The 12,754-nt window shown below is 40.4% G+C and overlaps 1 protein-coding gene across 1 annotated transcript in view; it reads right to left on the bottom strand.

Annotated features, from left to right (window-relative positions):
- The window catches only part of LOC120529797 (hypoxanthine-guanine phosphoribosyltransferase-like), a 66,617-nt gene that overhangs the window by 28,668 nt on the left and 25,195 nt on the right, over nt 1-12,754 (bottom strand). The window contains exons 7-8 of the mRNA XM_039753937.1: nt 11,221-11,267; nt 2,947-3,023 (exon numbers count right to left, since the gene is read on the bottom strand). Of these exons, the coding sequence (XP_039609871.1) occupies nt 2,947-3,023; nt 11,221-11,267 (124 nt within the window). The remainder of the gene's footprint in view (nt 1-2,946; nt 3,024-11,220; nt 11,268-12,754) is intronic.

Genomic DNA, 12,754 nt, shown 5'->3' with positions numbered 1-12,754 from the left:
ATTTTTTGTCTTTGCCACTCTCCCATAAAACTGTGACTGGTGAAGCACCCTGCATGGTTGTTGTCTGCACCGTTTCTCCACCTAATCCACTGTAGCTCGTCACTCCTTCAGATTTCTCAGAGGTCTCCCAATGGCCTCCCTCTTTCATCTTCTTCAGTTTATATACAGATGTGCGATATTAATTCCATTTCTTCATGACTGATTTAACTGGATATTCAGTGACTTGGAGGTTAACTTGTGCTTTTCTTGGAGTTACTTCTTGTGTTCTTTTGTTTTCATTGTAGAGGTTAGCCCACCATACTGAATCCCCACCAGTTGGTCCTTCCACATTTAGGTGCATTTAGAGCAACAACCAACTGAAACCGCAGGCAGGTGACCTCAATGGAACTCATTCTGGGACTTCTAAAAGCAGTTGGTTGCCCCAGTGCTGATTTAGAGGTGTCATATTAAAGGGGGTGAACACTTAATGCAGTCAATTATTTTGTGTTTTATAATTATAATTAATTCACACTACTTTGGGCAGATCTGTTTTCACTTAGATGTTTAAGAGTCAAAATAGTAAAATGAAACCCACTGTGATTCAATGTTATATAAGGGCTGGGTTATATTTGACGTTCAGAATGCTTCCACGCTTTCATCATGGCTGTCATGCATTCCCAGCGCCCTATTGATGCATCATTTGAGGATGTCATCAGAAATTAAGTCGACACGTTTGCGAGTTGCAGAACCAGCAAAAATGTGCATAGCGTGTGTATTTAAGTTTTTGTATGTGATGTCTTATTGTTTGCCTTCAACTTCTCCATCGTGACATGCCTGTCAGAACAGCTGGCATCAAATCAGCAGCTCTTTGCAAGTGGAGGTGGGGACGTGGAAGCAAATTTGAGACTGATACATGCTGTGCAAAGCGGAAAATGTCGGAGAAAAGAATTGGGGATTCGGCACTTGCAAGATACCGCAGTGTGACAGCAAGCCACATTGCAGCTCCAACAAGATCAGTGTGCGTACTTCTATGTTTGATGAATGGTTCGATGAGGTGAAGAAAAATCATCAGATTTAAATGCTGACATATGGAAGAATTTGTGGTGTTTTTCTGCTTCCATTTCTTGCATAAGCAAGTAAGGGTTCAAAATCTTAACCTCAAAAACTGAGCAGAAAAATGTCACTTGAGCAATAAGTGCTTCATCAGCAGGCAGTGTGGTGTATTGGTTAAGGCTTTGGACTTCAAACCCTGAAGCTGTGGGTTCAAATCCCACTACTGACACCAGTGTGTGACCCTGAGCAAGTCACTTGAACTTGCTGTACTCCAATCAAAAAACCGAACGAAATGGAACCAATTGTAACATAAAGGTTGTAAGTCACCTTTGGCGTCAGTCAAATAAGTAAATGTAATGATTTGTCATGAAGCAGCTGGGTTGGAACAAAAACCTGAAGCCGCTATGGCCCTCCAGGACCGACGTTGCTCAGCCCTGATTTAAAGGGTCTGTCTTAAATAGCAAATAAATGAAGTTAATTAGTAGCAAAAACTAGTCTAAGAACTAATTAAGAAAATGATTAGAATGAAAACCTGCAACCACTGTGGCTTTCCAGGCCGCAACAAGGCGTCAAAACTCCCAAGAGGGTGTGTATTCAGAGTAATTAGGTTGTGAATCAAACAAACAGGAATCATTAGTTTGATTCTCATGTAGTATCTCTGTTCATGAATCAAATGCATGAGAATCGTCAGATTGATTCTTGGGTCGCGAATCAACGGAGTCAAGCCTCATGAGTCAGGTGGTCTGTTCACATGCGCTTTAAATATCTACCACTGGCAGTGAAATGAAAGATAATGACGATGTCATGCAAGATTCTTGTTGAGCTCTACCGAACCGAATCATCTGTGTTGTGATTCACTGAAAAGAGTCTTTTAGAAAGAACCAAATCGCTTGCAAATCGCCCACCACTGGACTCCGTCAGTGGCACAGTGAGCGTGGTTAAGGGTCTTTTGTGTAAGTACTTTGTTTCGGTTGCATTTACTGCTTTTTCTGATTATTTCTGCTCTGTCTTTGGATATTTTGTCTGCATAGCTCGAGTGACTGAAGTAATAAAGTGGACACGGGTCACTTGGTGGGCGGTGATTGCCACTTTCTTTCTCATTGGGTTAGCAGGCCGAGCGGGGACGCCTCCCAACAGAGGACAACACAGATATTAAAGAAAAACATTAAAATGTCACTACATAAAAGTATTTACAACAAAATAAAAGTCAGCATCCTTCAAAACACTTAAATGAGCCAGAATGTCCCAGAAAAAAAATGAAAAACAAAACTGTACATTTTTTTTTAACGAAATCAGACTATAGCAGAGCCCACTCACCCTGAGATAAAACAAATAATAAAAAATATTACAAATTATATAAAGTAAATTACAACAGTATGAAAGAGCTACTGTAAATGCAATCCTCATTCTGCACTGACATGCTGAAAGGGGGCACAATGCCATTCCAGTGCCCAAGAGGCATGGCACAGGCCACAAGCTCTTTCTTCTATTGGCACCCTGGCTCAGGTTGCTTTTCCCACAGTCACAGTGACAATAGCAAGGCCATCAGAGCTGTCACTTTCAGAGCCTGTTTATCTTACTGGCAACACTTTATATCCACTAAGAGGATTTAGAAGAAAAAAAAAATCCATGAGAGCACTCCATGTCATCTGACACCATCAAGTCTGCTTAATTATTTACACTCTCCTTAGTGTGACAGCACTCGGACCACCGATAATCTTTTCAATTAGGTAACAGCTCTAAGGAATTGCCAGAAATTTATGGGAGAAATAAAACGTTCTCTTTTAGATTGTGTTCAGATTGTGACATTAAGTAAGAGAGTCAGCTTTCTTATTATTGGTAGCTCAGCTATTTCTCTTTAAAACCAGATGCTGCTGCACTGTAACACCGATAAGACAACATCTGCGGACTTACATTGAGGTCTCTGAAGTACTCATTATAGTCCAAGGCGTATCCCACGACAAAACAGTTTGGAATTTCAAAGCCAACATCTGAAAATCAGAACAGAAAAAATAAATGATGCATTAGCAACTAAAGGCAAAGCAATAGGAAACATCCATCTGTTATCAAACCTACTTAGACTTTTAGCTCATTAGAACAATATGGACAAGAGGAGAACATTCAGCCCAATCCTATTCATCTAATTTCTCCAAAATACAATTCAGTCTTTTTTTTTTTTTTTAAATTCACAGGGAGTCACAGAGAACTGGATCCCACCACAGGAGCAGTGGCAACAAGATGGGACCCAACTCTGGATGGGGGGTGTGCTCACACGAACTAATTGAGAGTCGCCAATTTACATCACCTGCATGTCTGTGGAACACAGGAGAAAAACCACAAAGGAAAATCAGCAAAGAAATGAGAGAACGTGCAAACCTCACTGTGACAAAGACCAAGCTGGGGTTCAAACATAGGACTCTGGCTGTTATGAATACGAAGGGCGAGGCCTTCCAAAATGGCCCACCCCAAGGCAAGTCTGACCCCTGAAAATGGGAGGCCTAAAGATTGAGCTATTAAGATAACAAAAAAAAAAAAGCAAAGAGCCTCAGAAAGCCATAAAGTATTGAATTTAATGGAACGAACATCGCTAAAAACTCTAAAGTAAAGTCTACAAAGAGGATGTTTATTAACATTAAAAGCAAACAAAGTCAAAAAACACAATCCATAAGAAAATCCAGAGTTCCAGACCAAACCAAATTTTATTTGTAACATACAAATTATACATATAGTACAACATGTAGTGAAATCCAGAGCAGAAAAGGTTGAAAGGAGAAACTAAAAATTCGAGAAATCACAAATAGCACGATGCTTACAAAACTACCAACACTAGTGCACGTTAGAATGAACCGCACTGGACTTTAATTCCCAGGTTGACTTTATAGGGCTGGGGAAGGCCCCTTCATGGTGATTGAGATGTAGCCCCGCCTCTTGGAGATCCACCCACCCAAAGTACAACAAACACGAGAGAATCGGAAGACACACATTGATACTACATAATAACCTAACAGAATAAAAATAATACATAAACAAATAAAAATCAAATGAATATAAAAAAAAAGATTGAAAATGAAAAAGTGACCACAGAAAATAAAGAGAAGGACTTTAAACAGAGTCACTCTACTCTTCGATCTGCTTGAGATGCTCCCTTCTCTCCTCTGTCCTTAATTTTTGTGACCTTTTATCAGGTTGTGATGCCATTAACCATTCTTCATTTATCTCTTCCCTATGATAAACTCAGAATCCAAGGGTCTGCTTTGGACTGGTTCAAATCCTACCTTTATGAATGCTTCTTTTGTAATCTCCTGATTGAACATCTTGTCTTCTCCCCAGGCACTCTCCACAGGTGTGCCTCAAGGATCAGCGTTTAGGCCCACTTCACCTTCTCTCTATATTTACACCCTTAGCTAATGTTATTTTTTCTCATTGCTTCTCCTACCACCGCTGTGCTGATGTTGCACAGATATTACATTCAATTTCCTGTCACAACCCACATATTTCAGGCCAGTGCTTCAGTTGTCTGTCTACCATCTTATCCAAGATGAATGAATGCTCATCACCTTAAACTTATCTTTTCAAAACCAGATATCCTGTACTTTTGTATTATCGTGATATTCCCTTCTACACTAACCCTTTACCTGTTTTCTTCAGGAATAAGTGTACTCATCAGGTTCGTTACAGGGTTAGTCTACTGTCGCACCATAAGATTAACAGACACATACATAGATATACAGTGCATCCAGAAAGTATTCACAGCGCATCACTTTTCCCACATTTTGTTATGTTACAGCCTTATTCCAAAATGGATTAAATTAATTTTTTTCCTCAGAATTCTACACACAACACCCCATAATGACAACGTGAAAAAAGTTTACTTGAGATTTTCGCAAATTCATTAAAAATAAAAAAATTGAGAAGTCACATGTACATAAGTATTTACAGCCTTTGCCATGAAGCTCCAAATTGAGCTCAGGTTCATCCTATTTCCCCTGATCATCCTTGAGATGTTTCTGCAGCTTAATTGGAGTCCACCTGTGGTAAATTCAGTTGATTGGACATGATTTGGAAAGGCACACACCTGTCTATATGAGGTCCCACAGTTGACAGTTCATGTCAGAGCACAAACCAAGCATGAAGTCAAAGGAATTGACTGTCGACCTTTGAGACAGGAGGCACAAATCTGGGGAAGGTTACAGAAAAATTTCTGCTGCTTTGAAAGTCCCAATAAGCACAGTGGCCTACATCATCCGTAAGTGGAAGAAGATCAAAACCACCAGGACTCTTCCTAGAGCTGGCTGGCCATCTAAACTGAGCGATCGGGGGAGAAGGGCCTTAGTCAGGGAGGTGACCAAGAACCCGATGGTCACTCTGTCAGAGCTCCAGAGGTCCTCTGTGGAGAGAGGAGAACCTTCCAGAAGGACAACCATCTCTGCAGCAATCCACCAATCAGGCCTGTATGGTAGAGTGGCCAGACGGAAGCCACTGCTTAGTAAAAAGCACATGGCAGCCCGCTTGGAGTTTGCCAAAAGGCACCTGAAGGACTCTCAGACCATGAGAAACAAAATTCTCTGGTCTGATGAGACAAAGATTGAACCCTTTGGTGTGAATGCCAGGCGTCACGTTTGGAGGAAACCAGGCACCGCTCATTACCAGGCCAATACCATCCCTACAGTGAAGCATGGTGGTGGCAGCATCATGCTGTGGAGATGTTTTTCAGCGGCAGGAAATGGGAGACTAGTCAGGAAAAAGGGAAAGATGTCCGCAGCAATGTACAGAGACATCCTGGATGAAAACCTGCTCCAGAGCGCTCTTGAACTCAGACTGGGGTGACAGTTCATCTTTCAGCAGGACAACGACCCTAAGCACACAGCCAAGATATCAAAGGAGTGGCTTCAGGACAACTCTGTGAATGTCCTTGAGTGGCCCAGCCAGAGCCCAGACTTGAATCTGATTGAACATCTCTGGAGAGATCTTAAAATGGCTGTGCACCGACGCTTCCCATCCAACCTGATGGAGCTTGAGTGGTGCTGCAAAGAGGAATGGGCGAAACTAGCCAAGGATAGGTGTGCCAAGCTTGTGGCATCATATTCAAAAAGACTTGAGGCTGTAATTGCTGCCAAAGGTGCATCAACAAAGTATTGAGCAAAGGCTGTGAATACTTATGTACATGTGATTTCTCAGTTTTTTATTTTTAATAAATTTGCAAAAATCTCAAGTAAACTTTTTTCACGTCGTCATTATGGAGGGTTGTGTGTAGAATTCTGAGAAAAAAATGAATTTAATCCATTTTGGAATAAGGCTGTAACATAACAAAATGTGGAAAAAGTGATGCGCTGTGAATACTTTCCGGATGCACTGTAGGCACACACACATAGACTCTAACCACAAAAGTGCCATATGAATGACTTATACTCCACTTTCCAGTACTTGTACCACATAAGTACCATATGAATGACATGTCACTCTCTGGCACTCTACAGAATTACCTTCGGCACGAACAATGTACAATGTCTTAGATATATGTCAGACCTAAATGTTACATTTGGTCTCCAAGAATACATACACTGTTCAAAACAATTAAAGGAACACTTTGAAAACACATCAGATCACAATGGGGAAAAAAAACCCTGCTGGCAATCTCTACTGATACGGACTGATATGGTGATGTGTTAGGAACGAAAGGATGCCATATAGTTAAAGCATAAAGACACCCCAAAAATCAAAGTGAAAAAACGATGCATTAGGCAAGTCCATTTTGGCGAAATTTAATTGCAACAAATCGTACTCAATAGTTTGTATGGCCCCTACGTGCTTTTATGCATGCCTGACAACGTCGGGGTGGGTTGGGGACAAGCTCCAAATGAGACAACGGATGGTGTCCTGGGGGATCACCTGCTAGATCTGGACCAGGGCATCACTGAGCTCCTGGACATTTTGAGATGCAACCTGGCGGCGTCGGATGGAGCGAAACATAATGTCCCACTCAGAGGTGTTCTATTGGATTGAGGTCGGCCGAGTGAGCGTGGGGGGCAGTCAATGGTATCAATTCAGTCATCCTCCAGGAACTGCCTGCATACTCTTGCCACATGAGGCACCAGGAGGAACTCGGGACCCACTGCACCTGCATAGGGTCTGACAATGGGTCCAAGGATTTCATCCCGATACCTAATAGTAGTCAAGGTCTGTGTGTTGGACTACCTGTGCCACCTCTGTACAGTCCAGGTATCGCCTCATGCTACCAGTAGTGAAAATGACCATTGCCAAAGGCAAAACGAGTGAAAAAAACAGATGAGGGGAAAATGTCACTGGCCTCCACCTGTTAAACCATTCATTCCTGTTTTGGGGGCCGTGTCATTGTTGCCCCTCTAGTGCACCAAAGGAGCTGAACCGGATTAACAACCCTCTCTGATACTTAACTGACCAGATCAATAGCACAGAAGTTTCACTGATTTGATGCTATACTCTCATTATAAAGGGTTCCTTTAATTTTTTTGAGCAGTATATATTTAAACATACAAAGACTCGACATCCTTGGCTATTGGCCATTTATCAACCAGTGAATGTCTTACTTTAATGCACTATTCAGTATTGGACAGAGCTCTTTGTCCTTAGCCTGGTAAACCTCACAGTTTGGATAATATGGCACTTCCTTACTGCTCCAGGTACTCTAAATATTTACCTTATTACTTCAATCACTCTAAACATGAAGACAAAGAAACATGGTATTATTAAATTAATAGTAATAAAACCAAATAGAACAAGAAATAATAACAGAAAATTTGATCGATAGCAAAGTCTAGATATAGACAGTCTTTAAAAAAAATAAACATACAAAGAATTATAGATGTCAAAGATGAATGCCCAAGGGAGGCGATAATTTAGCAATTGATATTCATGAAATGCTTTAGCCAACAATCAGATGAAAAAGGTCACACGTTGCTCGCCCTCTTCTGATTTCACTCTGTCCATCGTTTGTTCCTTTTTCTGACGTTGTCTTTTAGACGAGGCATATTTATCATAAGATTCCAAGTGGCATGTCTTTCTTTCCCAGGCTGTAATCCAATTTATTAATTCTTAGTCCCAAGAATCTCTTTCTGTTTGCAGGTTATAAAGTAATCAATACTCCTTGAAGCATCTCCTGGATTGCTGCTTCGTTCAAACAGATGCTACTGTGATTGATACTGGTACAATTCAGGAAAACAAGATGCTTTGATGTTCAGCCTTCGTAAGTATTAAATTTATCCTGTCCACTTGAGCAAAATATTTACTTTAATGTGATACAATTAGTTAACACTCCATGTAAGATTAAGTTCATTTTTGTTTATGTGAGCAAAAAATAAAATATAACATTTAAAATCCACGACACTACAACATTGCCTTCTTCAGATTTGTCTCTAAGCATTGCTCTTGAAGAGGTTTCCCTTTCCACATCAGTCAAGGTCAGGAATCTTGGTGTGACTCTGGACTCCTCACTTTCATTCATTGAAAGGATTTCTGCGTACAATTGGTCTTTTAATTTATGGTACATGCTTCCTCAGTTTGTTTGCCAGTTGATTTCATACAAGGGACGCTATTGGCAGATGGCCAAGAAGCTACCCAATCAGAGCACATATTAGGTATTAAATAAAACTCCTCAATTATATACGATATGCTTCCTGTGCGGTGCTTCACACACTTAAAAGCGCTAACCGCCTGTATTGATTTTTCATTGTTTGCTTTTCTCTGTCTCTCTCACTCTCTCTGCTCCTGACGGAGGGGGTGTGAGCAGAGGGGCTGTTTGCACAGTGGCTGTTTGCTTAGAAGATACGGACGCTCCTCTAAAAAATGCTGAAAGACTACCTTCACATTGATCCCTTCATTGCGGCCGCTTTATCGCGGTGCTTGCATACTTAAAAGCCCAACAGCCCTATTGATTTTTGATTGTTTACTTTACTCTCTCTCTCTGACATTCCGCACACTCCTTTGAAGATGAAGATATGTTTGCATTCTTTTAATTGTGAGAAAGAACTGTCATCTCTGTCTTGTCATAGAGCACAGTTTAAACTTTTGACTAAAGGGTGTTATTTCATGTCTAGAGGGCTTTAATAATGTTAAAAAATGTATTTAGAAGGTGGTAAACATGTTTTCAATGCTCTGTGGAAATATTAGATTTATAAATAAAGAATCCTACTTCGTGGAAATTCGTTTATCTGTTTGGAGCGGATTAACTGCGATAAACGAGGGTTTACTGTATAACTGTGCGGAGAATATTTATAAACAGTGTGGGAGAGTTTCTAAGGGCTTAAAATATATAAAAATAACCATACAAACATATGGTTTCTACTTCGCGGATTTTCACCTATCGCGGGGGGTTCTGGAACGCAACCCCCGCGATCAAGGAGGGATTACTGTAATAAAATATGCATCTATGATATATCATTAATTAAAAAAGAAATTGGTATTAGTGGGCTCCTTTCAAAAAAAATTTGGGGGCGCGATTAAAATTGTTATGAAAACTCGGGTCACAAATACTTAAAAGGTTGAGAAACGCTGTGGTTCTGATAAACATTAATTGAATTGATTTAAGATTATGATTAGCACCATCTAGTGGTGATTTTCAGCATTGTTTCTACTTAAGTAGTAGCCTGTCTTTGGTTAATGATGTCATCAAGCTGAGAATCAAACACAGAACAGACGCAAACGGAGAGCATGTTTGTCTCACTCATTTAACTTTAAATGTTCAGCTCGTTTTGTCTTCTGAAGGCAATGATGGTACGTAGAAAAGTTTTATGAATGTTTCTTTATATAGATGCACATTTGAGAGCCTGTAAAAGTATTTAAAGTTATTTAGAGAAATGCTTAAGATAAAATGTTTCTATTGTTACGGCAACTTTCATCATATTTAAAAGAGTAATTGCGAGCAGAGCTTTTCAGATATTCTTACTAGCTGCGGTGGAATATGTACCAAGAATGTTTGCTATTTATTTAAAGGTTAATTATTTTTTATATATTTGTAAAGAATTTGCAATTCTGTCACTACGTGTATGTTGTGAGTTTGCATCTAAGTATTACTCACATCATTCTGTCTTTGTGATACCCTATTCTAACTGGCTTTGGTCGAACAAAGCAAACCAGAAACTATTGTGGTCATTGGAAAAGGAATTTATCTGACTGTCGACTCAAGCAGGGCACTTGAGGCAGAGCACAGGGCGACCAGGTTGTGTTAATAGTACTCTGCCTATATTTTGAGCACATAGTCTATAATACGTGGAAAAATTTAACTTTTTCTCCTGCTCGTTCTGGTACTCTCTATAATTGCAGATGGAAATGAAATTGTAACGTATGTAACTTAACAACAATCACAGCCATCCCTGAGAGTGTGGTAAGAGTGTAGGATTTGTAGCATTCTGTTATGGTCTACACAATAAAGAGTCTAAAAGGGAAAGTACGCTCACCTCATGATCCTAACATGACAAATGTTTCGATCTTGTTGTTTTCAGTTAGTTGTAATTTACTCTTAGAATCTGACAATCGATCACACATCTTTTTTTCATCATTCTTTAGGACTATTCTGTTGATCTCAAAATTAAAATCTAATTGACAGGGTTTTGGTCTTGTCACTGCCAAGGGCAGAACTGTCAATGGGGAATTTTTGAAACACAATCTCCTCATCTGTGTATTTGCATTTTTCACATTATTTTTCCTTCTTGTTGAGCATGTATTGATTTTGTGTTCCTGATTATTTGACCTTGAGTGTGTTTTTCCTTTTCCCGTTTTCTGCTCTAATTTCTTTATTTATTAATCCATTTTGCTCTTTAAGAGCTAGTTAATTGTAGGCACATACTCTCACTGCCCATGCAGGTTTGTGAGTGTGACAATAAGACCTTTGTTGGAAGCTTTCTTGAGATTTTAACACCTAAGGTCTTTTTTTTATGTTTAGCCTCCATTTCCCTGTAACAACTCTAAAGACTGAGCAACATTTTGTGTCTTCTTAATATTTTATTGTTTAATTTTTGAGGTGTCAGCTGAATTGGGACAGCTGCCTGCTCAAATCGTGATGTCTCAATTGATGAGGATCATCTCTAACCACCACTCATTTATAATTTTTGCTGAATGGCCGACAACACACATCTTTCAGTAATTAATATATTTTTATACTTGTCTATTACCCCATCCCCCAACTAGAAAATATGAAATTGCTTCAGTACTTACAATTGGGAGAATATCCTCCACCACTAGGAGCTCTCTTCACTAACAAGCTGGAATAAAAAATGAAGCATTAGTATTTCCTGTTACTCGATCACTACAGTTTTTTTTACACATTTTAGCATAAGGATGAAATGCAGCAAAATCTTTAAAGTCACTTTTCCTCTCACGAAACAACATTCAATACCCGAGAATAAAAAGTCAAAAACAGGATTTCAAACTTTTTGCAAATTTATTAAAAATATAAAACTATGTGCAACCAGGAAGGAGACTGCTGGAGAGGGGAAAACTAAAAGAAACGTTATAAATCAACTCATAAATGTTGCGAGTTACCTTGGACAAAAGTCAGGTCAGGTCAGGTTGCATGCACTGGTACATCACATTGCCCCACCCACCACACAATGAAACAGCTCAGGATTTTGGTTGGCAAAACCCCCCAGGCAGACACTCTGTCCAGTCACACCCTCTGGAAATGACGACCTATCTACAGCAGCCAGGTGTTATGTGGGCGACCCCTTGGCCTGGATAAAGGTGTCAGCCAAATAAGTAAATAAAAATTTCTCAATAATTTTAGTTTGCTTACTTTTCAGGGCAGGAATGAACCTCACGCTTGTAACCTGATGTTTTTTCTGGGGTGATTTTTGCACTGTTACTATTGTCATTCTCTTGGGATTGCTGCCAGGGATCAGCATAATACTTGCACTGTTCCTACTACTTTCTGGGGTTCCAGTTTTGCGCAAACCCTCTTGGCATATCTTTTAGTCGGAAATTCAGGATTTGTTACATAGAAATAGCAGTGCGTGATCTCCTCTTTATCTTCAAGTGACCACTGAAATGTGTCCAATACTCTTAATTCCTTGCTCAAGCTACATTTTTGTGGTCTTTTCAGTTTCATTGTGGTGGGGCCACCAACACTGTAGATCTTCTTTTCTTCTCCTGAAGATTTTGCACTATCACTGGCACCATCCCCTACCCTAGTACAGAGGCAGGTGTTGGGCACCTTTTATCCTGGGTGACGTGTCCAGTTGGGTTCCTTTCCATACTATAACAGTAGTTTCGCCTTGATGAAGTTTGACGTAGGTCTTTTACAGTGATGCCCACCACGTGAAGGTACTCATCATGCTGATTGCCACAGCTGTACCATGTCCCAATTTTAAAGGGGAAGTGTGAGTGCGAGAATCGAGAAAGAAAAAGACCCAAGAAAATGGAAACATGGTGGTTAAAGGGAGAAAGAAAGAGGGAAGGCAGGAGGTGGAAGGAGCCGGTGTGAGTGAGCTAAAGGGAACAGGCTCGAGGGAGAGAAGGCAAGCAGCTGGGAAGGCAAGCCCCTTGAGCGGAGCGAGAGGCCAATACCCGGGGGCTGAAAGAGTGATGGCTCTGGCTCAGCAACTCTGGGAGCCAGAGTGATATGTACTAAAAGGAGCGACTTGCTGTAAAATACTGGGAAGGCAGCGGGTGTCGAGGAGGCTTGGGAGGAGAGCTCCAACATGAGCACCATGGCCGTTGGGGTCCAAAGCCTATGTCCGGAGAGGGAACCTTA

The sequence above is a fragment of the Polypterus senegalus genome, chromosome 5 (assembly GCF_016835505.1).
Source record: "Polypterus senegalus isolate Bchr_013 chromosome 5, ASM1683550v1, whole genome shotgun sequence".
NCBI classification, from domain to species: Eukaryota; Metazoa; Chordata; class Cladistia; order Polypteriformes; family Polypteridae; genus Polypterus; species Polypterus senegalus.
The sequence above is the reverse complement of the archived record's forward strand: the minus strand, read 5'-3'. Positions and strand labels throughout refer to the sequence as shown.